Below are 27,230 nucleotides of genomic sequence, written 5' to 3'. Positions count from 1 at the left end.
TACAAAACTGGACTGGTAGAGAAATCATTGGACCAGGAGTCAGGAAACTCTATCCCTGCCTCTGCCATTAACTGGCTTGTGACATTGGATACGTTATTCCTTTCCATGCCTCAGTTTCCTCTTCTTTCAATTGAGACACTTGGGCTCAAAATGTCACCATAGTTCTCTAAAAGGTCTATAGATAGATATCAGGTAATGGGGGGGGGTGAGAAATTACACTATTACCTCAACTTAATTTGGCTTCCTTTGTAATCCTATACATTAAAAGACATTAATCTAAAAAAGATCTATAGGTTTTGCCAAATTGCCAGAGGGCTCCAAGACCCCCCCCCAAAAGTGAAAAACTCCTAGCCTAGTTAACCTCTGAGGTCCATTCCAAGTTCAGATATCCTGTGACTCAATTTTAAATTATTAATGTTTTTTTAGTATGAAAGACAGAATAACATAGTGACTATAAAACCAGTCTTAGAGCCAGAAAGAGTTGGGTTCTGAGTTCAAGTTATGAATTTGACATATATTGGCCAAGTGACATCAAACAAGTCAATTAACTCCTCGGTCTACTAGTCAGCTCTCCAATCTCTGTATGTGTTACAGACAAGGTGATGACCTGCATCAGTAGAAGGAATTTTCTTACCTGGGAGTTCCCTGTACCAATGAAATCTCAGATCCAGTCCCTATTTCTCTCCTATTTGTGAGCTCTCTGCAGGCATGGCACATATAATCTGCCTTCCTTCTCTTTTTTTCATGTGCTTTTCATGGTAGCCTGGGAGCAGACGTAGATTGGGAAATAAGAGGACAGGGCAAGACCAATACAAATTTTGCAGATAAATAAAATTTTGGCTGCTGACTGTTTTGTCAACTCTCTGCAGGGCTGTTTACAGTGGCAGCTTTGTAACCCATCACAGGAAATGACAGTCCTGGAACTGACACTTCTTATTACTGGTAATATTATTTCTTCAGCTGTACACAGAGAACACGAGGTCAGCTTGCTTGCCATCCACTCAATGGGCTTGTTGTTCGAGCCAACATCCCTGCCTCTGGGTGACAGGAGGCCTTCCACGTGGTATTCTGCAGAAACAGCTTCTCCCATTCCCTCCCTGGCATTTGTAGAGGACACTGGCCAAAGGAAACCCATGAGAGCTCAGAGAGAGAAAACATAATGGAACATAATGTCATTCCAGGAGGCTGGCCATTGAGTGGCCGTCTCACAGACTCCATTGCCTGCTCTCGTCACCATGGCATGGGATAAGCCACTGTAGAGTTATAGGGCAGTAGCTCATTGAACCCACAAAAGTTACCTTCCTCAATAGGAAAGAGAAGTGAGAGCCTGGAGGAATAAGGGAAAGAGAGAGCAGCAAAACTCAGAGTTTACCTATATATGTCTTCATCTGCACATACTATACAGGTGGTACGGTGAATAGAGTGCTGGGCTTGGAATCCAAAAGACTCATCTTCATGAGTTCAAACCAGCCTCAGACACTTAATAGCTGTGTCTATAAATAAAATGTATAGACCTTTTCGGGGATTGTTGTCTTTTAATGTATAGGATGACAAAGGAAACCAATTAAGTTGAGGTAACAGTGTAATCACTGGGCAAGTCACTTAACCCCATTTGCCTCAATTCCTCATCTGAACAAAGAGCTGAAGGAGAAAATGGCAAGCTATTTGTAGTATCTTTGCTAAGAAAATCCCAGGTGGGCTCATGAAGTGTCAAATGTGACTGAGACAACTGAATAACAGCACAAAGAAATGTAAAGGTTTTTAAGCCCTTTTTGATCCTCATAGCAATGTAGTTAGAGAGGAGATGCTGTGAGTCCCACTTTGGGGATGAGAAAATTGAGAACTTAAGTCACTTTCCCAAATATCAAGACCCTTCTTTCCTTTCTGGGTCAGGACGTTGGTGGAGCCAGCGGTTTTAACAGTCATCAAAGTCCAGCAGCAAGACAAAAGATAAGGAAACTGAGGTCCAGAGAGATTAAGTAACGTGTCCAAGACCACACAAGTAATATCCAAGCCAGCAAACTAGAGATCAGAAATCCCAGTAGACCTCCTGCTAGAAATGATTCCATGCAGATGGCACTGACCACCATAGTGGACAAAGCACAAGTAAGCATGAGATGAATGAAGATATGAATCCTTTCATTATGTTCCAATACTGTATCACAACAAAAATGGAAACATGCAACAAAGTATAGATCAAGTCTTCTTATTACTTTTTGTAAGTGGTATCCTTAGTGACCAGTGCAGGTTAATCAGAAAAAAATGGCTTCATCCCTAGGCTCTGATTAAACTAAATACGGGATAAAAATAAAGAATTCTTGAAATCTGAAGAAGGAAAAGTTAAGACCCTAAAGCTAAATATCAAGATCACTAGGTTGTGGGACTTTGGAATTGGGGAAGACCTTCAGAGACCATCGAGGTTCAAGATCATACAACAAGTCAATATAAGAGCATGAATTCACACTGAGGTCTTCCAGCTCCAAAGCCAAGGCTTTCTTTCCATTCCACCACCATTACATTACCTGCTCATGACCACTTTTCTATAGACATCTGTTTTAGGTGGCCTTGTCACAGGGACCCTGTGCCCAAGATGGCTTCAGGCAATTTCTTATTAAAGGCCAGTGCTGTCAAAGGCTGACAAGTTAAACTGAGTCCATCCTAGGCACAGTCAGCTGGATCGGGGACGCTATTCAAACATGTCAGTGTGAATGAATTTTATATTAACGGAGGCCCAGAAATAGTCACAAACTGCATAAAAATGTAAATAGCTGACCAAGAAAATGGAAAATGGTTTTACAAATAGAGTTTGGATATCAGGAAATGAGATAGCACTCCCAAATTCCCTAATGTCATCCACTGGTCTCCTACACCTTGGTCTGAGAGGCAGTATGAAGGGATGAATAGAGTACTGGGCTTGGAATCAGGAAAACTAGAATTAAATTCTGTCTCAGATACTTAAGTGATGTAACCCTGGACAAGTCACTTAACCACATGGAGCCTCAATTTCCTTTTCTGTAAAATGGGAGTAATAAAAGCACCTACTTCCCAGGGTTGTGAAGGTTGAATGAGAGAATGTATGTAAAAAAGCATTTGCAAACCCTAAAGCCCTATCTAAATGTCAGCTGTAATTATTATTCATGCAATTTTTCCTAGCAGAGCAAGGTTCTGAAGGTTTGTCCCACCTCAATGATCACAAACTACTTAGGGAACAACTTTTTAAATTTTATTTTAATGAAGGCAGAAAAAACTTTCAGTGAACAAACAGGACTCAAAGCATTCTAGATCTTACTTGAACTAGTGTGACAGCAGACCGACTTCATAGTCTTGGTGACACAGATGCGGTTGAAATGCATGAACCCAATGGCCTGGATGGCAACGCTTTAAAATTAATTTTATGCTAATATTGGTTTTCTGTGTTCCTAATGTTTAGAAGGGGGCAAATGGCAAAGAACAAAGGGATATGAATCCATTAACATGTATCCAAGCTTTCATAAGCATCTAAAGCAAACTTGGGGCTTGTCTTTGGGCTTTTGAGGCAGCGGAGACTCAACAGAAAGAGCCCCAATAGAAGAATCTCAGACCCAAATCTCAGCCATTTACCAGATTTGAGACCTTGGGCAAAACCAATTAACTTCTTTGTGCTTAGTTGTCCTATCTATAAAACAGGGCTAGCTCTAATTAACATTAATATTATATCAACATACATAGGAATGGGTAAAACTTTTGGCTGATGTCATAGATCAGTAATCATGATAGATTTGGGGCTCAAAGGGACCTTAGATCATCTAGTTCACCTTCATTTTACATATGAGAAACTGCAGCTCAGAGAGATTAAAACAGTTTGTCCAAAGTTACATAGTTATATTAGGATCAGGATTGGAACTGAGGTCCTCTGACTCCAGAATCATTGCTGACACTGAGCATGCCACTTCAGAGGGAAACTGTGAGAATCAGATATTTTTCATTATGTAATTATATATTTCAATAATAATATAATATTTCAAATATAATTTTAAATAAAGTACTTTGTGAACCATATAATTCAAGCTAATCATCATAATAATTATTCAATCTGTAAATAATAACAACTTGCTATTTTTGAGGATGTTCACAGGCCCCTGAGAGCTGACCTCTGATCTCAGAAGTCTTGCTTAGATGTTATTTGCTTATCCTGGCATCTGGGTTTGTAATGACCACACCAACATCTGAATCCCACCAGGGCCACATTTTCCAACACATCCATGATCAGAATGCATTTGGACATGCATGAGGTTCCATGAAATATCTAATGTCACCAGAGTGAATATCTATCTCAGCCTGTCATGTTCATTGGACTACGGTAGATGCCCTCCTCGGCGATTCGTTTTCTCTCCTTTCCCCCAGAGCCCCTCCAGTCTCATGAAGGTGAGCTGAGTGTTTATAGATGGCAAGATGAGAAAATAGCTTGGCAGATGGTGTATTGGCACTGCCAGTAGGAGATGGCTCCAGGCAAGGGACCATTCGTACTTATGCCATGAATTAAATAGAGGGGACTTTACCAAGCACAGGCTCGGCTGTTTCACTGCCAGAATAAAGAGATGCCATTCTCCCCAGCATCCAAGCTACAAGGACTACTTCCGCTAGTGGAGTTGTCTGTACTGATTTTAAAGGGAGAGATTGTTTCCATAGAAAATAAAGTCAGCATAAATCTCTTGACTTTAAGAAAAGGGAAGGAAAGGGGGAAAAAAGAAAAGGGAAGGAAAGGGGGAAAAAAGAAAAGGGAAGGAAAGGAGAAGATAAGAGAGGAGAGGAGAGGAGAGGAGAGGAGAGGAGAGGAGAGGAGAGGAGAGGAGAGGAGAGGAGAGGAGAGGAGAGGAGAGGAGAGGAGAGGAGAGGAGAGGAGAGGAGAGGAGAGGAGAGGAGAGGAGAGGAGAGGAGAGGAGAGGAGAGGAGAGGAGAGGAGAGGAGAGGAGAGGAGAGGAGAGGAGAGGAGAGGAGAGGAGAGGAGAGGAGAGGAGAGGAGAGGAGAGGAGAGGAGAGGAGAGGAGAGGAGAGGAGAGGAGAGGAGAGGAGAGAAGAGAAGAGAAGAGAAGAGAAGAGAAGAGAAGAGAAGAGAAGAGAAGAGAAGAGAATTGCTGTTCTTCCTTGTTGGTATTTTCAGGACTTCGCTGCACATCCAAGGCCTTCCCAGCATCACACAGACTAGGGCACTCAGTGGCCATTTAGCAAACAGATATTTTTCTCTCATGTAAAGACAGCCAGACCACAAGGCTAGGGTCTGGGACTAGCTGTTAAACTGATGTTAAGCCCCAAACAGTAGCAAGGCAATTCATCTTTTTACCTCTGGAGGACACTTCAGTCACCTTCACTTTTGCTGACATCTTTGCTGCCTGGTCCTGAGGCTAGAGTCCTCCTCTCCAGAGACCCCGTCTTTCCCCCTCTAAGATCATGGGTTGCTCTCACCTAAGCCAATGATCTTTTCCATCCTGAAATCAGTCACTGCCTCCTAAAATCCTGCTGTTACTATTTGTGAAGACTCTGCCCTGGGCAGAGCAAATTACAGTGAGTGGCTCAAGGCAGGGAGAGATGCTGGTCTGGAGGCACCCAAGACCCCTCTAGACTGGCTCTCTCATATCAGAAATCATAGATTAGCACTTGAAGGCACTTTATAGCCTACCTCCTCCAATTCCTCATTTAACAAAAAAAGGAAACAGAAGTCCAAACTGGTTATAGAATACCAGGATCATAGATTTAGAATTGGAAGAGACTATCTCATCCAATCCTCTCCTCTCACAGAAGAGGAAACTGAAGCCCAGTTAGGTTTATAAGTTCCTAAATCCCATAGGATTTTGAGCTAGAATATACCTTATAAGTCATCTAAACAATCCCCTCATTTTACAGATGTATCCCAAAGACTTGTCCAAGCTTACAAAGGAAACAGTAATCACAGCAGCAGAGCTAGATCTGAACCCAAATTCAAACTTTGCATCTTTTCACTCTCCCATTGTCTTCTTCTTTTCCTCTGAGCTCCCCCTTCCCACCTTTTACCATCCAAGGAATTCTGAGCTCCTGGAAATATCTTCTTATATATCTTTATTCAATAAAAGTCATTTCAATTCACCAAGCATTTATTAGGTGCCTCCTGTGTGCCAAACACTGTGCCACAGTCTGGCAATACAAAAGAAAGGCAAAACTAGCCCCTAGGTGAGGAGCAGCTTAATTTAACTTAGTCAAAAGACCCAAATTTGAACCTTGACTCCATCACTTTTTAAAAAACATTTTCTTCCTTCTTAGAATGAATATTGTATATTGGTTCCAAAGTGGAAGCATGCTAAGGGCTAGGCACCGAAATATAGATAGTGTTCTTTCTTATAAGCCCCTCAGAATTGTCCTAGCCTCAGATACTTCTTAGCTGTTAGGGCAATTCTAAGAGATTTATGAGAAAGAACACTATCCACATTCAGAGGAAGAACTGTGTGGGAATAGAAACACAGAAGAAAACAACTGCCTGATCACATGGGTCAATGGGGATATGATTGGGGATATAGACTCTAAATGATCACCCTAGTGCAAATATTAATAATATGGAAATAGGTCTTGATCAAGGACACATGCAAAACCCAGTGGAATTGTATGTCAGCTACAGGAGTGGTTAGGAAAGAACATGAATCTTGTAACCATGGAAAAATATTCTAAATTTATTAAATAAAATATTTTTTAAAAGTATCTGAGGTTAGATTTGAACCCAAGACTTTCTATCTCTAAGCCTGACTGTCAACCCACCTAGCTGCCATCACTTATTCAACTGGATAACTATGGGCAAATCTTTTCCCCTCATTAAGACTCAGTTTTCTCATCAGTAAAATGTAAAATGAAAAGGATAGCATAGATAGAACATAACTAAATATTATTTACAAATGTAAACACCATTCATAGTGCACTGGCCCAACAAAAATGGGGTTTGTTGAATTTGTCGATGGAGTAGGCACCAGTTTAGCAATCCTGACCAATCTCTAAGATTCCTTCCACTTTGTAATCTATGATCCCATGATCTCTTTCAACTTTAGGGATTTGTGATTCTAGGGTCTATGATTCTGAAGTTTGGACCTAAGTGGATTTGATTGGAAGAGGCTGTTAGAAAGATGTGACCCAGCTTAAGTTTAGGAGAGATGGAGGTAATAGGGATGGGTGCCTAGAATGGGGAAAGGACCTTCTGCGAGAGGAGTGAGTTCCTGAAGACCTGTCAAGGGCTCAACTGTTTAAGTTTGTCTTCCCTTTCTTACTAGCCCTTCTCTCTCCTGCCTCTACCCTTCCTAGGGGAGAAGAAAAGAAAATCTTCCTTACAAGTGATTCTCTTTCAACCCAGTTTCTTTTGGGTGGCCTCAGCTCTGCTGCTGGGGAGCGAGTACTTGAGATGCTCCTGCTGCCACCAATGTTGCCCAGGGCTGAGATAAGTACCTGGTATTTTAATGACTTTTGACTCCTGCTGGCAGGGATTGTTCCCCAGGTGACAAGATTCTCTGTCACTCTGAGGGTCATGGGGCCGACAGCCTGAGCTTATCAGCAAAGCCTGGCTGCTCATTACTGTCTTCTGTCACACACCCCCAAAGACTGGGGAGGGAGGAGGAGGGAAAGGGGGATTTGTCTAGCCACCTACCTCATGCTCTGAGCATGGAGGAAGGGAAGGAGATCTTCTCTCTCCAGGGCTCTGGATTATTGAATACCTCCCAGCTTCCCCAATAGTATCTACCCCTGAGCCTGATGCTTCCAGGGAAAGAACACTGTGTTGGATGATCCACCGAATCAGCAGAGCCCTCAGCTGGACCCATGGCATTGCCAAAGCATGGCATATAGACATGAAGACTCCCATTTCTTTTCTTTTCTTTTCTCTTCCTCTAAACCCAAGAGTCTTCTTAGACTTCATCCCAAAGCAGAACTCTCTCTCTCTCTCTCTCTCTCTCTCTCTCTCTCTCTCTCTCTCTCTCTCTCTCTCTCTCTCTCTCTCTCTCTCTCTCTCTCTCTCTCTCTCTCTCTCTCTCTCTCTCTCTCTCTCTCTCTCTCTCTCTCTCTCACCCCCCCTCTCCCTCTCCCTCTCTCTTTTTCTTTCTTTCTCTCAAAGGAGGAGGAGGAGGAGAGGGGCTGTTCATCCATGGGGATAAATATTCTTCCTCTGGACTAAAGATGGCTGTGTTGTTCTAGACACATTACTGAGAAAATCAGGAGAGACTCAGGGCCCTGGGGGAGTGTTCAAAGCCTGATCTGGCAAGAAGTGGGAGAGCCAGGGGGAAGGGGGGGGGGAGACAATTCAGCCATTTTTTATTTTTAGTATTTTTAACATTCATTTTTTTTCATTTGAGTTCTAAATTCCTATCTCCTGCCTACCCTTCCCCCACCCATTAAGAAGGCAAGCCATATGATATCAATTATACATGTGAAGTCATGCAAACCATATTAATTGAATTCAATTTGAGAAACATTGGTTAATAGTGCAAAGTGCCATGCTAGACACTGAAGAAACAAAGATGAGATTACTAAGAGGGTGATACCAGTGCGAGAACATTGGATTCAGAATCCTGGCTCTGTTGCCTTCTACCTCTGTGACCTCTGCAAAGTCATCTCTCTTCTCCCAACCTCAGTATTCTGCACTATGAATTTGTATGAGTGCTCCCATATTTATTTCACATTTAATAAAGAATTTCCCCAAGCCATGAGTAGCCTGAGAAGTGGTGGGTGGCACAGTGGAGAGAGAGCTGATCTCAGACTCAGGACAAGCTGAGTTCAGTTGCCCCTGATACATATTGACCAGATAGCCCTGGACAAGTCATTTAATCTCAGAGCTATAGGTAACTCTTTTAAAACTCTTAAGTTACAGAGAAAGAACCAACTGAATTTAATATGGAGAGTTTCTTCATCCAAGAGTTCTCTATACCAATAGCATAACTGGCCCGGTACCTATCCTGTAATTAAGCTGAGGATCTCAATTTCCAAGAGAATATATGGATTCTTATGAATCTATCCCAGGAAGAAACCACTCATTTGGCCCAGAAATTTCTCTTGCTGTAATCTAAACCTAGCTAAATTTTAAATCTTAAGACTCTGACCTTCTTGGTCACTTAACAGCCATGTTCCCTGGGTTCCCTGTTCTGTTTGGAGTCAGAGGACCTACCCAAATCCAACACTTCCAGTGTGTCTTTGGGCCTCTTAACCTCCTTGATTCTTAGTTTTCTCCTTTATAGAAAAGACGACCTCTAAGATGCCTCCCAGGTCCTATGATGCACCCAGCACAATGCCTGGCAAGAGAAGGTACTTAATAAATGTTTATTGATTGACTAATGCTGCAAGTTAAACCACTCCCCCCCTCAAAAAAAAGAGACATGATAATCAAGGAAAGAGATAAAGACAGTTTTCAATGACTTCAAAAACAAAATTGACAGATGAAGATGAGCAGACTGAATCTCAGATAAGTCAAAGCCCAAGAATTCAACAAAGCAGAAGCTGAAGCAAGACTAGACCTGGAGTCTCCAGATCCCTACTTCAATGCTCTTTCCTCCAAGACACTATCACCCACTAGTCCTAGGAATGTCCCAAACCACCATAAATAGAACTGTTAAAAAAACACAAAACTAAAAACACAAACTCCTAAGACCAAACTCTCAATTATCTCTTTTGGATCCTTTGTTTAGTCTTGTATTTGTCTAACGGATCAGGAGAGCATAGCTATAGATCACAAAGAGCCTCAGATCATCTAGATCAAGAGTTCTTAACCTTGCATGTATCATGGACCTCATAGGCAGCCTGGTAAAGCCTATGAACCTCTTCTCAGAATAATGTTTTTAAATGCATTAAATAAAATACATAGCATTATAAGAAAACCAAGTATACTAGGATAGTTACCAAATTATCGTATTGTAATATATCTAGCAGTGATCTGATAGCTAGCTAATTTTGAGGCAGTAATGAACATTAACAATATTTCAAGATATTTACAACAATTATAATGTGTCCTGAAAATATTTGTGATTTCTACTGCTGGCAAAGTCAAACTACTACTACCACTTCTAGCATTTGTTGCCTCCATTTAGAATGAAAGGAACTGCTATGTTTTCATTAGAGGTTAGTGAAACTAAAGATGTGATTTAGTTTCCATCCAAGTTTGGGGACCCAAGTTTAAGAATCTCTGATCTAGTCTAATCCTTCTCTTTTATAGATTAGCAAATATGGAATCAGATAGATGGAAGACTTACCCACATACATTATGACAGAATTAGGATCCACACTCAGTCAATCATCAATAAGCATTTATTGATCACCTACTATATACAAGTCCTCTTAAAACAAGGGCTCTTTCAGTGTCCAGTAGTTACTTCTTCCACTTTATGCTATTACCCTAGGATTTCTACTCTGATCTTAGCTCTCCTTAACCCACAGTATAGGGAATGGATGGCACATGGGACTTGGAATCAGGAAGACCCGAGTTCATATCCTGCTTCCAACACTTGCTCTCCAGGTGACATTGGGCAAATCACATAGTTTCCCAATGCTCAGAGACTCTTATCGGGAAAATGAGAGGATTGGATCTTATGGCTTCTAAGATTCTTTTTAGCTCTGCATCTATGATCCCTGAGGAACTTAAAGGAGTTGAATTAAACCAGTTCAGTTTTCACAGGTCTATATTGTGCACAGAATTCCAGTGACCTCACACTAGCTAAGCATCAGCTCTTACCAAGAAGCACTTTAGATGGCCTTTGATACTAATAGCCTAGCTCACCCAAGAAGTCCCATGGGCCTCTATCTTAGGACTTCTTGTATACTCCAAATTTGAGTTGCTTATAAATGGACCAAAGACGTTATAAGCAAAGCACAGTAAAAAGCATATTGGATTTGGAGATAAAGACCTGATCTCCAAAGCTGTAACTACAGCTGGGTGACTAGGGCTTTTCCCCAGTCTGCCAAGATCTAGGAGGTTCTTTTCCTCCCAGTGACAGTTGTCTGCCCACACCACCCCCAAGCCATATGGTACCACTCTTGAAGGTTTCATTCTTCTTCAGGATCACCTACTCCCAGAGGTGTCAGTGATATATAGCCATATCTCAAAGTCTGGAACTGGACCCTATGAAGTTTGGGCTTCTCTCTTTTCTAGCAAAACTACACCCAAATGGGGCAGGCAGTCCTCTATTCCACTCCCCATCACCCAGTAATTTGCCCTAATTGACAGACTCTCTAGTTATAGCTTTGCTAAATTCAAATTCTGGCTGTGCTACTTAACCATCAATCAATTAATAAATCAATAAGACATTTTTTAGGCACCAACTGTGTGCTGGCTATCATATTAGGACCCAATGATAGAAAGACAAGATGACAAAAGACAAGAACATAAATTGAAGCAATCCCTGTTCTTAAGTAATTTACATGCTATCTGGATAGAGTCAACATATGTGTGTGTGTGTCTATATACAGAATATGTGACATAAATCTAAGGTCATCATAAGTAAAATAATTGGGGAGAAAGGGACCAGGACTTCATGGGGAAAGCAGTGCTTGAGCTGAGTCTTAATTTTTATTTCTTTCCATTACATGTAGAAATAACTTTTAACAGCTATATATTTCAGGATCCAGATTCTCTCCCTTCCCTCCCCCCTCCTTGATATGGTAAATGGTCTGATATAGGTTATACCAGTGCTGTTGAGCTGTGTTTTAAAAGAAGTAAGACTTCTGTGTGGTAGAGATGTAGAGATAGGGCATTCCAAGCTTAGGGAAAGAAGGGCCAATGCCAAGGCAGCCAGATGGAAATGGAGTGCCATGTGAAGAATAGAGACAACATGTACATTTAGAAGCATATGCAGACTAAATATATACAGAATAAAGATAAATACAATGTAGGGAGGGAAATCACATACGTGACCTTGGGCAAATCACATCCCCTCTAAAGACCTCAGTCTCTTCATCTGTAAAATGAGGGGATTGGACTAGATAATTACTAAGATCCCTTTCAACCCTAAATCCTAGTCTCTTGAGGTCAATTGTGTGGTCTCTCTTAAAAACCACCTAAAGGGAGAGGGAAAAGTACATGATCATTTGCACAGGAAAGGAAAATCTTCTAACTCCAAGCCAGAATATTCATGTTTCCATAGTCCTGAAAAGCAATGTTACACTTTAGGGCTTCCAAAGAGCTATGGCTCCCATTTCCATCAGGGCAGATTCTAGCCCTGCCATATCTTAGTGACCACTTCTTGTGACTTGCTGGTGGCCATACTCCTAGGAAGAGGTTCCAGAGTGATATCACTAGATAACCCACGTGTGCACTGAATGTATTTGCTGTATGATCTTTTGTTTCTTCCCTGGCCTTTGGTGACATACAATAATTCTTTTTTTTCCACTTCTGCTCACTTCCAGGAGCTCCCTGGAAACCAGAAGCAACCTCTCCACTGATCACTACAGGTACCATTCCCTTCCATCCCTAGTCCATCCACTTCCCACCATCAGATCCAGTACACCTAAAATAGAACTAAAGGATCCCACCAAATAGCATAGTTGAGCTAAAATAAGGAACTAGAAAAATAGAGAATGGGATGAGAGGAAAAACAGGGATTTATACAGATTTCAGGACAACCTCCCTATTCCCCGCAGAAATGATGCCCCTTCCCAGAACTGATGGGATCTCCAAGGGATCATACTGGTAAAAGCTCTGATAATCCTAGGAATTTATATACTTTATGCCTCTGTTTCCCATCCCACTGACATGGGCTTTATTGAGAGGAGCATAAAGAAAAGAAACATTGTCTCCTCAGAGACCTGATCATCTTGGGGAAAAAAGGAGAGAAGAAACCAAGTACCTCCATTTATGTTTACGTATATCGTTCAGTGAGTTCTTGAGACTTCCAGACCGGAGGGAATATCTATAATCTAAATTGTTTAGATTTAAGGGGTGGGAGAACAGAGGAGGGGATAGAGAGAGTTAGGTGGTGCAGCAGATAAAGCCCTTGGCCTGGAGTCAGGAAGACTCATCATCTAGAGTTAAAATCTGGCCTCAGATACTTCCTTGCTGGAAGGGACTCAGGGCAACTCACTTAACCCTTTTGCCTCAGTTTCCTTATCTGTCAAATGAGCTGGAGAAGGAAATGGCAAACCACTCCAGCATCTCTGCCAAGAAAACCCCAAAGGGAGTCATGAAGATTCAGATATGACTGAAACAACTAAACAACAAAGACAGGGGTAGGATGAGTAGAGAAGGAAGAATTCCTGGGGAAAGACTTAAGATATAAATTATAGGCTTACCTATCACTACAGTATGGCATGGGCAAAGAGTGCCTTCTATTCTTCCCTCTTTGTCTATGTGGCCTTCTCCCCCCCCCCTTTTTTTTTACTTTTAAACATTATTTTATTTGTTCATTTTCAAACATTATTCCTTGGAAACAAAGATCATTTTCTTTTCCTCCCCCCCCCCCCCATAGCCGACGCACGATTCCACTGGGTATCACATGTGTCCTTGATTCAAACCCATTTCCATGTTGTTGGTATTTGCATTAGGGCGCTCATTTAGCGTCTCTCCTCAGTCATGTCCCCTCAACCCCTGTAGTCCAACAGTTGCTTTTCCTCGGTGTTTTTACTCCCACAGTTTGTCCTCTGCTTGTGGATGGTGTTTTTTCTTCTAGATCCCTGCAGATTGTTCGGGGACATTGCACTGACACTAATGGAGAAGTCCATTACGTTCGATTGTACCACAGTGTGTCAGTCTCTGTGTACAATGTTTTCCTGGTTCTGCTCCGGCCTTCTCCCTTTTTATTGCTACTGAATAGTAGCAATGACCCTGGTGCTTTCATGCTTCTCCATAGCCAAAATACTCTAACCAGGCCTGGTATCCTGTCCCCTAAGCCATAGATCTTGTCTTTCCCATCAAAACTGACCCATCCTCTGGGGAATCCTTTGAGAGATGACTGGCTAATGCGGTAAATTAAAGCAAACTGTAAATGGATTTATTTTGGGTCAATAATTAATTATGGGTGCTGATAGATCATAAGAGTTTGATTTATTCCTATAGAAAGAAATTTGCATTAAAAAAAAACTTAGACTCCATACTAAGCATTGGTTCTAAGGCAGAAGAACAATAAAGGTTAGGCATCTGGAATTAAGTGACTTGCCTAAGGTCTCACAGCTAGGAAGTATCTGAAACCATCTTTGAGCCTAGGACTTCCCATTTTCAGACCTGGCTTTCTATCTATTGAGCCACCTAGCTACCCCCATCAACATGATTTCATAATGTGCAACAGCAGAAGGCAGCAGACAGTGGAAATATTTCTAGGTAGGGGTTTAGAAAGGCAAAATCTTCAAATAGGTAAAGGGGCAAAAATACTCCAAAGAACTTCCCTGAAATTTTTCATTTTAACCAATAATAAAAGTAACTCACATTTACATGAATCAAGATTTAAGAAGTAGATTTCCCTGCAATAATCCTATGACGTGGACAGGGCAAGTCTCATTATCTCTTTTACAGATAAAGAAATTAAGGTTCAGAGAAATTGCTACTGATCTCATGTATGAAATGTCAGGCTCCAATCTCATTTCCAGCCCGCTTTTCTTCCCACTTGTCATCATGCTGTCTTTTTAACACAATGCCCTAAGTCAAAGGTACAAAGCTCTAATGGTGTTCCTTCAGTTTCCATGACTTACTGGTAGGAGAGAGACTTGATAGTAGTACTTTTTATATCCCTTAAATCACATCTGGAGATGACAACCTATTCAGCCAATGGGGCCCTGGTAGAATGTTTTAAAAGAAATGTGGCTTCATTACTTCCAAAAATTGTGTGTTGGACATTAAGGCATCAGTGGGCCCTAACAATAATGTGAAGAATATTTTTAAAAGTTAATTTTAAGTATCCTGATTCAAAATATGCTCTCAAAAAAACAAACAAACTGTGAATTGATGAATAAGACTAAGTTGCTAAATACAGTGAACCCTCTGTTGTTTGTCATTCTGTTAAATTACCTATTGACCAATCCTATTGCCAATGGTCAGAATGATAACCCTGTGAGTTGAAGGGATCATAGAGTTGACAGAATAGAGGAAAGATCTTCAGACTTGGGGTTGGAGGACAGAACAAGGGAAAGGCTTTGGAATCAGAGGTTCTGGATTCAAATCCCATGTAGGTAACCTCAAGGCATGCCACTGACTTCCTGGACCTCGTTTTCCTTTTCTGTTAAATGATGAAGTTTGACTAGATGACTTTTGACATCTTGTCCAGCTCTGAAAGTATGCTCCTGTGGCAGACAACATAAGTTCAAATCATAGCTACGAGTCTATCATCCCAGAATCAGATTGAGAGCCAAAGTGGGCCTTAGATATCATGGAATCCAATCTGCTCATTTTTTACAAGAGGAGACTGAAGCCAAAACAAAGGAGGGAAAAGACTTATTCAAGATTAGTCTCATGGGTGGGAAATAACAGTGTGTCAGATTTGGGATCCAGAACCCTCGATTCCAAAACCAGTGTTTCTTCCACCATCTTGTGCTTTCTGAACCACTATAGAAGGATCTATTTTGCTGTGGTGGTGGTGATGGTTTGCCATTTCCTTCTCCCGCTTATTTTACAGATAAGGAAACTGAGGCTAATAGAGTTAAATGACTTGCTCAGGGTCACAGAGTTAGTAAGTGTCTGAGGCCACATTTGAGCTCCAGAAGAGGAGTCTTCCTGATTCCTGGCCCAGTACTCTATGCACTGCACCATCTTATTGTTCTCAATAAAGCATTAGGACTTCGTAAAATATAAAGCACATTGGTAATATGAGATGTTAGTATGGACTGATTTGTGTTTGGGTCCATACTTACTTGTCTCAATGATTTTGCATCATTATCTTAAGTTTAACTATCTTTATCACCTATCCCTCTTTAAAGAGGATGACTATATTTTATGGAAGAGGAAGACTAAGGAAAAAGAATTACATTTCCAAGGGGCTCTATTGATGGCCCAGCCCACACCAGACTTTGGAGTCCCTAAATACCCCACCTAGAAAATCATACTATATGCCTAATGGAGTCTTCCCTGGGCTTAAGAGATTCCAGTAGTTCTGACCAGTGCTGTTCACACCATAGCTACGTTAGCCAGAGACAATACCTTTATGTTCCTTGTTGCTGAAAAAAACAAAGTCTCTCCCACGGATCATTAAGCAAGGAGCTATTGCCAGTCCCAAGTCTAGATCTAGACTTTGAGCAAGAGAAACATGTGGACTCCAACTAGGGACGATGAGAGACTTTGAATCCCATATAAGGAACAGTTACTAGAATTAGAGGTGCTCGAGTGGAGCAGAGAAGAAGGGTTGGGGAAGAAGTCATCTCTAAGTCTTTGAAGGACCATCACATGGAAGAGAGATACGAATTGTTCTGAATGGCTCCAAGGAGCAGAACTAGGATCATGAGAAGTTGGGGAGGAGGGGGAGGAATGGTGATTTGTAGCCCCTCCTTTTAATTCGACTCTATGAGCAATTATTAAGCACCTGCTAAATGTAAATATGCTAGGTATCCCCAGATGAAAAGAATTATAATCTCTGCCTTCAGGAGCTCCTGTATTACTAGAAGACAAGGGAAGAAACTTGAATTTAGCTAAGTATTATATAAGGTAGAAAGTGTTGGGGACAAAGGAGAGAGCCAGGAAATTTGAACCCAGCTAAGTTAGTAGATTTTGTTGTTGTTCAGTCATTTTAGACCTTTTGGACTCTTTGTGATCCCATATGGGGATTTCTTGGCAAAGGTACTGGAGTGGTTTGCCATTTCCTTTTCTAACTCATTTTATAGATGAGGAAACTGAGGCAAATAGGGTTAAGTGACTTCCCTAGGGTCACAAAGCTAGTAAGTATGTGAATCCAGATTTGAATTCAAGTCTCCATCACTCCTGTCCTGGCACTCTATCAGTAGACCCAAGGTGGGATAATGGAAAGAACACTGGACTTTTGAGTCCTCACTCAAATGACAGACAACTCACATAACCTCCCTGAATCTCCTTCTCCTTATTATAAAGATAACATTCCTACTAGTACATACCTTAAGGGTAATTATGAATGAGATAATGGATATAAAGCAATTTGTAAACCTTAGAGTTCTATAGAAAGGATTACTATTATCATCTGTGTAAACTTGGGCCACCTATGGGCCTCAGTTTCCTCATCTGTAAAATGAATGAGTTCTGATTTGATGAACTCTAGGGATCTCTTCCAGCTTAAATCCTATTGGTTATGGGGAGGTAGATGCTGGCTTAAGAGGAACAGAAACTGTCTCATAGTCAACCCATGATGTCTAAGGAAGCCCTCATTACTTGCATACTTTTATGCTTTAGGCAAGTGGGAAGATAATTAAGTTTTGAGTCAGTGCCCTGGACCCATGGAGTCTCCTTTTCTTTTGAGGAAAAAAAATAGCTTATGTGGCAGACTTTTTCTAGTCTTACAATTTTTACTCCTATGGCATCAGGCTTCCAAAGTCTAATACCCACTGAGTTCCCAGCAACCCTCTCTGGCCAAGATTCATTGCCAAATGCATTACAGGTAGTAAGTTATTAATAACTGTTTGTTGGAGTACACAAACAAAAGAATTCCTCCCTACCACCAGCACCCTCCCTCCCCATCCCCGTAAAAGTGGGTATAGTTTTACTGGATGAATGAAAGGCATGTGGTAATACATCCTGGCAGCTGGATTGGCTGGAAAGGAGAGTGGTAACTGTTTGGGGCTTTTTTGCTTTTGAATCTCTCAAAGCCCATTATTAAAGATAGACTGTATCTCTCCATTGTGTACTCTCCAGAACTGATTTAACATCTATGGGCTGGGGAAAGAGCTGGAATAACCAGGACTGGAACTACTAATGGAACTCATTATTCACAAAAAAAGCCACCCTAAGCCTGAGCCATTTGGATGAGAAAGTGGGGAAATGATGATCTGGTCCCATTTGCTTATTAGCAGAGGTTCAGTTTACAGTCAAACCCAGCTTTTAAGGCTTTTTGGAGGCTGGGGAAAGGAGACGGGAGAATTGCTGCAAATAGAAAGAGAGGAAAACAAAGAATACAGTATCGATTTTCACACTTTAGTATCACTGATAACAATAAAGCATTTTTCCTAGCACTAAGAATAGTACAGGGCCTTGAGAAGACCACAGAATCACAGAACTATAGAGCTGGCAAGGACCTCAGTGACCCCAGTTCAACCAATACCCAAAAAGGAATCCCAACTACAACATGCCCAACAAGTGGCCCTTCAGCCTTGGCTGAAGACCTCTAATAAGAGGCAGCTCATGGTCTCCCTTTTTTGTTGTTCAGCCGTCTCAGTTGTGTCTGACTCTGTGGCCCCATTGGGGTTTTCTTGGCAAAAATATTGGAGTAGTTTGTCATTTCCTTCTCTACCTCATTTTTACAGATGAGGAAACTGAGGCAAACAGTTAAGTGACTTGCCCAGGAGCACCAGCTATTGGGTGTCTGAGGCTGGCTCAGTAAAATGAGTCTTCTGACTCCAAGCTCAGCACTCTGTGCCAGAAAGAACGCTAGTTCAATCTCTAAGAAAACCTTTTACCTCTAATATCCTGTGAACCTATTATCTTCTCCATTTTCTTCTTGATATGACCTGGAGATGGATCTAGCCTCAGTCACTTTCTAGCTGTGTGACCCTGGGCAAGTCACTTAACTCCAATTGCCTAGCCCCTGCTGTTCTTCTGCCTTGGAACATAGTATTGATTCTAAGACAGAAGGAAATAGTTGTTTTTTAAAAGGGTTAGGTTTTTAGTAACATATAGGATTTGGATATGGAGATATGCATCCCTAAAGCAGCACCCAAGCATGTGCATAGGAATCACTTGTCTTCTCTTTAGGTCTAAATTGTCTTGTTTTTTAGAACCCCAAAGAGTCATGTGTTTCAAACCTTTCTCAGAAATATGTATGTTGAGTATGGAAATACAGTGCAAATTGTAGTGTGAGATTTTTAAAGGGTCCTGAAAAAAAAAGGTTAGAGTTCAGGAAAATGGAAATGGAATAGGTCAATGCAAGGTACGGCTCAAAGAGCCCTCCGAGTTCACATCTTTCTGAAATGCCATTAGGTGATGAGTAGAAAGATTTAAACTCAGAAGATCTGGGCCCAAACCCAAGCTCAGCTACTCATTGCTTTGGGAACCTTGGGCAATCCATCAGCACACATTTTTAAGCACCTACTATGCATACTGTGCATTCTGTGCATTCTGTGCATTCTGTGGCCTGTTTTGAACCCTGGACCTCTCATCCCTAGGCCTAGCTCTCAGTCCACTGAGCCACCTAGTTGCCTCCTGTAGTTATATTCCAAAAGAGGGAACCCTACCTGAATTTGTCTCCAGTACTGATCTATCACTGGCCATGTCATTCCAGCTCTTCCTCACAACAGGCACACTTTGATCCATGAGTTTCTTGAGTACAAGAACCATATCTTATACATCTTTGTAGCTCAGTTTCTGCCTTCCCCTCAATATATAATTGTTGAAAAAAATGAACGATGAATGAATAAATGAATGAATGAACATTTATAATTGAGCTCTAGTAAGGATCCAGCTAGAAAGTTTACTCATCCACATGAATATCCCTCATGGTTCAGCAAAGCAAGAAGCCAGACCCCTGACTCTTTTAGGGGCTTTCAGATCTGTAGTGCAGATAAAACTTCACTGAACCATGGTGAGGGGTCTAAGGAGTCCAGTGTGTTTATTTGTCCCCAGAATCTACATCATTAGCCTATAATAACAGAATCCTAGATTTGTAGAATGTTAAGACAGGATAAGACATCAGAAGAAAAAACTCAGAACCGGCAAGGACTGGCATGTTTGTGACAAGGTCACAGAGTTAGTTAGTGACAAAGGTGCAAGGACTCCTGAGATGTGTGCTCTTCTTATGCTGTAGGGCTCTCCCCCTGCTTTGTGGTCAAGGGAGGGCTGGATGGAGCCAGCTTCCTGCATACTGCCTCTATCTAAGTGAACTGGCCAGCTTTTCATGATATCACTGGAAAAACTTGCAGATTGGTTCATTGTCTCTGAGGAGTCCTAGACTTCAGGGACAAAACTCCCAGAGGCCAGTGGCGATCTGGAACAGCAGCCCACTGGAAGGCTGTGATTCTGTTCCCAGCCTGGGTATTCAGGAACCAGGACCATGGCGGTCAAAAGCCCCTATTCAAGAACCCTATTTCATTTTTCTCTAAAAGTGGGTATGATCAGATGCTAAACTCTTGCTCTCGCTCTCTCTCTCTCTCTCTCTCTCTCTCTCTCTCTCTCTCTCTCTCTCTCTCTCTCTCTCTCTCTCTTTTTCTCTCTCAGAGAAGAGAAGAATATCTTAACCAATTTTTAATGTAAAAATTGACTATACATCCTCTGCAGAGTATAACTAGCATTAACAGAGGCACTGGGATATTGAGGGGGAAAGTATTAGACTGGTAATCAGGAAACCTTACATGTATGCCACAAATTAAGCTGCAAGGCCATGACAAAATCAGTCCCCCACCCCCAAGGCCTCAGTTTCTGCTTCTGCAAATTGGGCAGCTAGGTGACACAGTAGATTGGGCTTGGAATCAGAAAGATTCCACTTCCTGAGTTCAAATCCAGCCTCAAACACTTAGATGTGTGACCCAGGACAAGTCACTTAACTATTTGCCTCAGTTTACTCATCTGTAAAAATGAGCTAGAGGAGGAAATAGCAAACCATTCCAGTATCTATGCCAGGAAAACCCTAGATGGGATCACCTAGGGTCAGATATAACTGAAAAGTCACAACAAAAATGGGAGGTGTCAGAGGGGATTGAAAAGGGGAGGGAAAGAACATGAACCTTGTAACCATGGGAAAATATTCTAAATTAATTAAATAAAATTTTTAAAAATGAAAATAAACTATGTGCTAGATACTGGAAATACAGAGACAAGAAATGAAATGATCCCTGCCCTCAAGGAATTTATAGTCTACTAGAAAATACAAGGTAATAAATAAATTCAAAGCAAATACAAAGTATATAATCTAAATTTGTAGTTCTTGGATTTCCATCACTTGTTTGCTCACTAGAATGCCTAAGCTTCAGATGTATAATTAAAATGTGGTTTGCCTCCCCAAATAGAATAGCAAAAGTTACTACCTGGAGGAAATAAAATTGTTCATTGCTATTGGTAGAAAAAACGTCTTGTAAAAGGAGTCTGGAGAGAGTAGGGCAGGGCATTATGCCTAAGATAGCCCTTTCTCTTGCTCAAGAATTCTCAATGACTCCCTCTTGCCTCTAGGTCAATATACAAATCCCCACATTTGACATTTAAAGCCTTAGAGACCTGGTTCCTAGCTAACATTACAGATTATTTCATATTATTTCCTGTTATACATTTATGTTCTAGCCAAAATAGCCTACTTGATATTTCATCACATAGGAGGTTACATCATTACATTACATTATATATGATATAAGATTACATCATATCTCCCTCCTCCATATTGTTGTTATAGGCTCTACCCATGCCTGAATACTTCTCTTCTGACCTCTACCTCAGAGAATCCCTTTTTTTTCCTTTTTAGCATGGTGTAGGGCACATAGGGCTAGGTCCCCCTTAGTTCTAATAGTGAATCCTGTGAAGTAGTTGCATTATTTAAATAGTTATTGCATATTTACATTGGACTAGAACCAGTGACCATGGTCTACACCATTCTTCTAACTTAGAATAGCGTGATTTCAGATACATGTGACCTCTTCTCGGGCTTCGTGATTGGCATTAATCAAGATCCAGCTGTAATAAGTACCTTTAATAAATGCTAGTTGAGTCAAATTGCACTGGGCATGATAGGAGATATTGACCACCAAGTGTTTGACTAATTGAGGAGTCGCCTCCTTCTGTGATAGCTCGGCATGTGATAACAGGATGATAGACAGCGTTGGAAGAAGTCTTAGAGGTCATATACACCAACCATCTCATTTTACAGAAGTGTAAACTGAGGCCCAGAGAGGTAGCCACTTCTTTATTGCCTGTAGTGTTCTGGTCATCCATATCCAAGACTGGAAATTGAGTCTTCTTTGTATAAATGGAGTGCTTTTACCAGTCCATCCATGACAAACTCACCCTTACATAGAGGAGCTCCCTTAGGCTTGGTTCTAAAAGAATATGAGTTTGAATGGATTCCCAGATGCCCATTCTTCTTTAACTTGGTTGCAAAGTTTGGGTCTCAGTTTCCACTTTTCCAAACCCCAGAAATTCGTGTCTTTCTTCTGGTTGCAAAATCAATAGTATTGCCACTGAAATTAAAATAAATCAGGCACCTTCAAATTTAGTCTTGATCTGCTGTTTTACTTGGAGGTGAGGGGCAGATGTCAAGATTCCTGCCAAGGGTAGACTTGGGATTTTGGTTTGGCTGATTTCCAATCCTGTATACCTACTGTATACTGTACTAGCATCTATCAGAAGTACCAAGTCCTCATCCTTGGGGAATTTGAAGAGATTACTACTCAGGGAGAGAAGTGCTATATCTTTGCAGAAGAGAATAATAACAAACAGGAATATAAGCTTTTTTTTTTTAACCTTTACCTTCCATCTTAGAAACAATACTAATTGTCAGTTCTAAGGCAGAAGAATGGTAAGGGTTAGACAATGGAGGTTAAGTGACTTGCCCAGGGTCATACAGCCAGGAAGTTCCTGAGGCCAGATTTAAACCCAGGACCTCTCATCTACTGCCTTGTCCTGGCTCTCAATTCAGTAAACCACCTAACTGGCCCCAAAGCCATTTGTTTTTTTTTTTTACAAAGATAGGATTTTAACTGAACTTGAAGAATGAGTAGAATTGGAATTGATGAAGAGGAAGGTATTGTTGGAACCTGACAGGGAGGGGAGAGCCCAAGAGAGAAGTGTGTGAGCTGAGCAACAGAGCGTGGAGACATTTCTCCAAGCATCCAAACCAGGAAGAAAAATGTACTTTCTGCATAGTTCCATTCTTGAGGCCATAATCTTTCTTGGCTATGAATCTGTGAAGCCTGGAGTACTGTGTTCTCAGATAGTCCAAAGGGCAATCAAAAGATTGATGGTGAATGGAGTATAAAAGGTGTAATCAAGGAAGGGCATGTATGATGGGAAGAATAGATGGGCCAGGCAGATAGTGAGCCTGAGAAGTGATAAACGGGCAGGCCAAGCAAGGCAGTCATACCCACAAAAATATTAAATGAACCAGAGGAAGGCCTCTGACACAGGGAGTTAATGCTCTATGAACGATTTACAGAAAGACATTGAGGCTGGATAAGAATTTATATCCGATGAGAGGAAAGAGTCCTGGATTTAGAGTCAGAACATCTGGATGACAGTCATAGCTCTGTTACCTGCTACCTGTATTGGCCCATTACTTAACCCTTATGGGCTTCGAAATCCACATCTGTGAAATAAAGTAGTTAAACTGAAAGAGCTAGAAGTTCCCTTTTGGTACTAAAGCTATAATCCTCTGATGAGAAGTCATGGTTGCAGGGGTGTACCATGCTCAGATTTTCAGTGTGAGTTTAATTCAATTCAATTTAATTTAATTCAATTCAGTAAACATTGATGAAACACCTACTTCATGCCAGGTCCTGGACTAAGCCCTCCATATTCAAAAAGAAACAAAAGGCAGTTCCTGCCCTCAAGGAGCTTATCATCTAATGAAAGAGACACTTGTGTAAATAAACATAAACAAAGCAAACTATGTACAGGATAAATAGGAAATGATTAAAGGAGGGAAAGCACTGGAATTCAAAAGTGTTAGGGAAGGTGCATGCTTGATTTCTTGTTTCTTTAATTGTTTAGACTTAAGAAGGTGTTGGAGAAAATGTTAATTATGCAGATTCCACTGAAAATGTATGTCCCCATTTTTCTCTCTGAGAGCCAGTGATAAGTGCATGGATATATTTCTATATGCCCAGGTGAAAGGAGTACCCAGACTCTTGAGCTTCACTGGCCAGTGGTAGTAAAGTCAGCCCCTCCTCTAAGCAGATCCTTAGGCTGGGAAACAGACACTGGCCTCTGGAAATCTACAATGTGCCCATGATGCTTTGGTAACATCCACCTTCTGTGGTGGCTCCCCAATGAAATGGCTTGGGATGCAGGAGTTCTGTCAATGTTAGTGAAAGATCATTATATATACTACAGGCAAAGCCTAGCCGGAGATGGAATGGACTGGCATGACTAGAAGCCGGAGGGCAAGGGGACAGGACAAGGCCACCTACTCCTTGCTCTCCAAAGCCCGGGGGGTCCAAGAAGGACGAAAATCTGGAGACTAAAAGGCACTTGGTTGAAAGTGTTCAGACTTTCTGTCGTTTTCTTTCTCCTAATTTCACATTTTTAGAAAAACCCGCTTTCACAAAGAGGATCAAGTTGAGAACGTCTCCATTGTTTCTGCCCCTCGGGAGTGGGAAGCTTGGTTCGCACTGTCTCTGCCCAACAATGCCGGGGGCTGGGACTCGGCTTGAATCGCTGCTTCTTAGCCCGGCCCCCAGTTCCACTCCCAGCTGATGGGGTTGCCATGCGGGTGGGTCCCTGCTCCACACACGGGTTGGGAGCGACCAGAGTCCCCTCCCATCAGCCAATGAGCGACGGTCATCGCGGTTCCATTTTAGATTTTATCAATGTGTGCCTGTTGCCCGGGCAACCGGAATCAGCCTATCTCAGGGAGGCTTTATCTGGCTGGCTTTTATAGCTGGGAGCTTCTCCCCCTACCCCACCCCCAAGAGCACCATGTGGCTCAGATGATTAGTTTTTTTTTTTCTTCTTCTTCACGCAGGCCTAACTGGCAAAGTGTGCTGGGAATAAGATAAGCATAATTTATCTGAAGAGTGGGGAGGGTGCTTGCCTGCCCCCCCCCCCCGCCGTGGTCTCCCTCTCCCCCACCCCCCACTCTTTCCCCCAGCATCGTAAGGGAAGCACAGATCTATCATAGGTGTTGGCAAGCCCAGACGATGGATGGGGCAGATATGATTCACTCCGGGAGATCGGGCTGAAAAGAAAGAGTTGTGAGCGGTGTCCTTGGGAACTCTGGAGTTTGGGCCGGGACGAGCGAGCAGCCAAGGGCTGTTGGCAGGATCGCACGGGGGCACGAGCCTCATCCGGAGCTGGCCTTGCCCGACTCCTCTCCCAGGGCCAGGTGCAGGGAGGATGATGGGCCGGGGGAGGCCAAGGGCGGCTCTGGCTGGCCCCGGCCGCGGCCCCGGCGGCTCCTAGGACCCGCACTAAATCACGGGCGTGAGCTAGGCAGAGTGTGGCATCGCCTTGACATACCTCGGGTGGCAGCTATGTGAGTGAGTGAGAAGAGCTTGGCGGAGGGGAACTGCAGGCGGGCGAGTGCAGAGAAGAGAGCAAATGAATTTGTAGGCTTTGTGTGCCCGGCTCTTTGTATTTCAGAAGTGTACTGTACTGTTGCGGCCAGGGCTGGGGCCATGTGCCGGGGAGGCTGCACGCACCGGCCGCTGAGCTGAGGGACTGGCCACTGAAGCCTGGAGCCGGCAGGGAGGGGGTCCGGGTGGGAGTGGGGAGCCAGGAATCAGGTCGGGGTGACTGGGCAGAGAACTTTGGGCTCACCGGCGAATCCCCATAGCAAGCTTCATGTTCCTGGAGGAGAAACCGCTTTGAACCTCCCTCCTCTGGCACAGAGGGTCAGCAAAGTATTGGAAAATGCTCAAGTTAAAGGCCTTCTGCTTGGATTACTGGCAGTTTCTGTGTCTCCAGCCTCTTCATGGGTTCTATAAAAGGTAAGGCAGCATTCAGGCTGATGAGCCGCTCAGGGCTGTGCTGGTGCTCCATGGGAGGGTTCGTTTGTGTGTTGGGCAAATTGCTAAGAACATTAAAGTTCTTCCTGGCCCCCTTGGGCCGGCAGGCGGACCTCTTCTCAGAATCACGTTTTAAATGCATAAAATAAACTATCTGGAATTTCAGAGGAACCCAGTTAGGCTGAAATGCCACTAACCAAAAAGAGTTTTTGTAAAAAGCAAATCTCAGAACCTCGGGTGAAGCAAAGCCCTCCCTGAGGGATAATTTAGCCTTTGCTAAAGGAGAAAGTGAACTTTCCACTTTCACTTTTTTCATTGTGAGGAAAGCCAAGCTTGGACTTCTTCATTCCTTGGTCCCCCTCCTGCCGGGTGGGCACCCCTGGCCTCCCCAACAGCAGCCATAGAAAGGCGAGTGATACTGATAAGTTGCCTGCTAAAAGTATTTCTGATAAGCACTGCCATTCATTTTCCTTTTTTGCTTGGAAAGAGTGTGCCCCTCTCAGCCATTCAGGCGGCCTGACACTTCTCAGGGCCAGTCTGACAGAGAAGCCCGAGTGATTGATGGGTTGTGGGGCTGTGAGGAGAAAGAATAGCCAGCGAGGCCCTCCAGTACTTGGGACTTGCCTACATTCTGGAAGCGCACAATAGAGCCTAGGGTGACCCTTAACCTAGAAGCCAATCCTTTCGTTTGGGTGGGTGCCATCTCACTCCGGAGTGTAGCTGGGAGGAAAGTACCAGTTGGGGAATCTGGGGACAAATTCCCATACGCTACAGAGAAGGGAAATACCATGGGCGGCGGGATTGTTCATAAATCTCCCCTAATTCTTTAGAAATCCTATGCAGTCCATATGTACACCTTGGCTAAGTAACCATCCCCAGACAACAAAAGTGTATTCATGCGGCTCTTGGTTGGGACCGTATTTAACATAGAGTAATTATGGAGCTCAGGGGAGGAGGAAGGGATTATTCAGGCTATTCTAGGGGAATTAGTGTTTCCTGATTTCACATTCTGTGTAGTGGTAGCCATTAGCATGCAAGAAGTTCTGGGAAATTGGTGGGAGCTTTCTCTTCTTTTCTAACGGGCCTGCTCTGAAAAGGGTGAACTTGTCATTTGCAAAGGCTTTGGGGACAACAGGCAGAAGGGGGATGGCTGGCTGTGGTTGGGCCCCTGCCAGGTTAAGGTAGCCCACTCTCTCTTGAATTGAGTTAAGCTTCCCTAGGAAATAGGACGAAGGGGTAGCAAGTGGGTGTGTCTGTGTAGACTTTCCTATGACTTTCAGAGGATGATGTTATCTCAAGCTATAAATTCAGAGTCTCATCCTCCAGTGGGAGATTCATGAGTTACTCAGCCTCACTTTCCTTAGACAAACCTAGACTTACAGAATCACAGAATAGCAAAACTGGAATGCATGTGAGAACTTGGAGATCATCTAGTGTGACCCCTTCATTTTACAAAGGAAGAAAGTTACTCTGAAAGAGATAAAGCAACTTATCCCAGGCCGAAGAGCTGAATAAGAATCAGGGCT

The 27,230-nt window shown here is 42.5% G+C and overlaps 1 protein-coding gene across 1 annotated transcript in view; it reads left to right on the top strand.

Annotated features, from left to right (window-relative positions):
• IQSEC1 (IQ motif and Sec7 domain ArfGEF 1) overlaps positions 1–27,230 on the top strand; it is an 817,265-nt gene that overhangs the window by 557,112 nt on the left and 232,923 nt on the right. The window contains 1 exon segment of the mRNA XM_007500341.3: positions 12,373–12,417. Coding sequence (XP_007500403.2) covers positions 12,373–12,417 — 45 coding nt within the window.

The sequence above is a fragment of the Monodelphis domestica genome, chromosome 7 (genome assembly GCF_027887165.1).
Source record: "Monodelphis domestica isolate mMonDom1 chromosome 7, mMonDom1.pri, whole genome shotgun sequence".
Taxonomy (NCBI): Eukaryota; Metazoa; Chordata; class Mammalia; order Didelphimorphia; family Didelphidae; genus Monodelphis; species Monodelphis domestica.
This window is presented reverse-complemented; position numbering and strand designations above follow the sequence as displayed.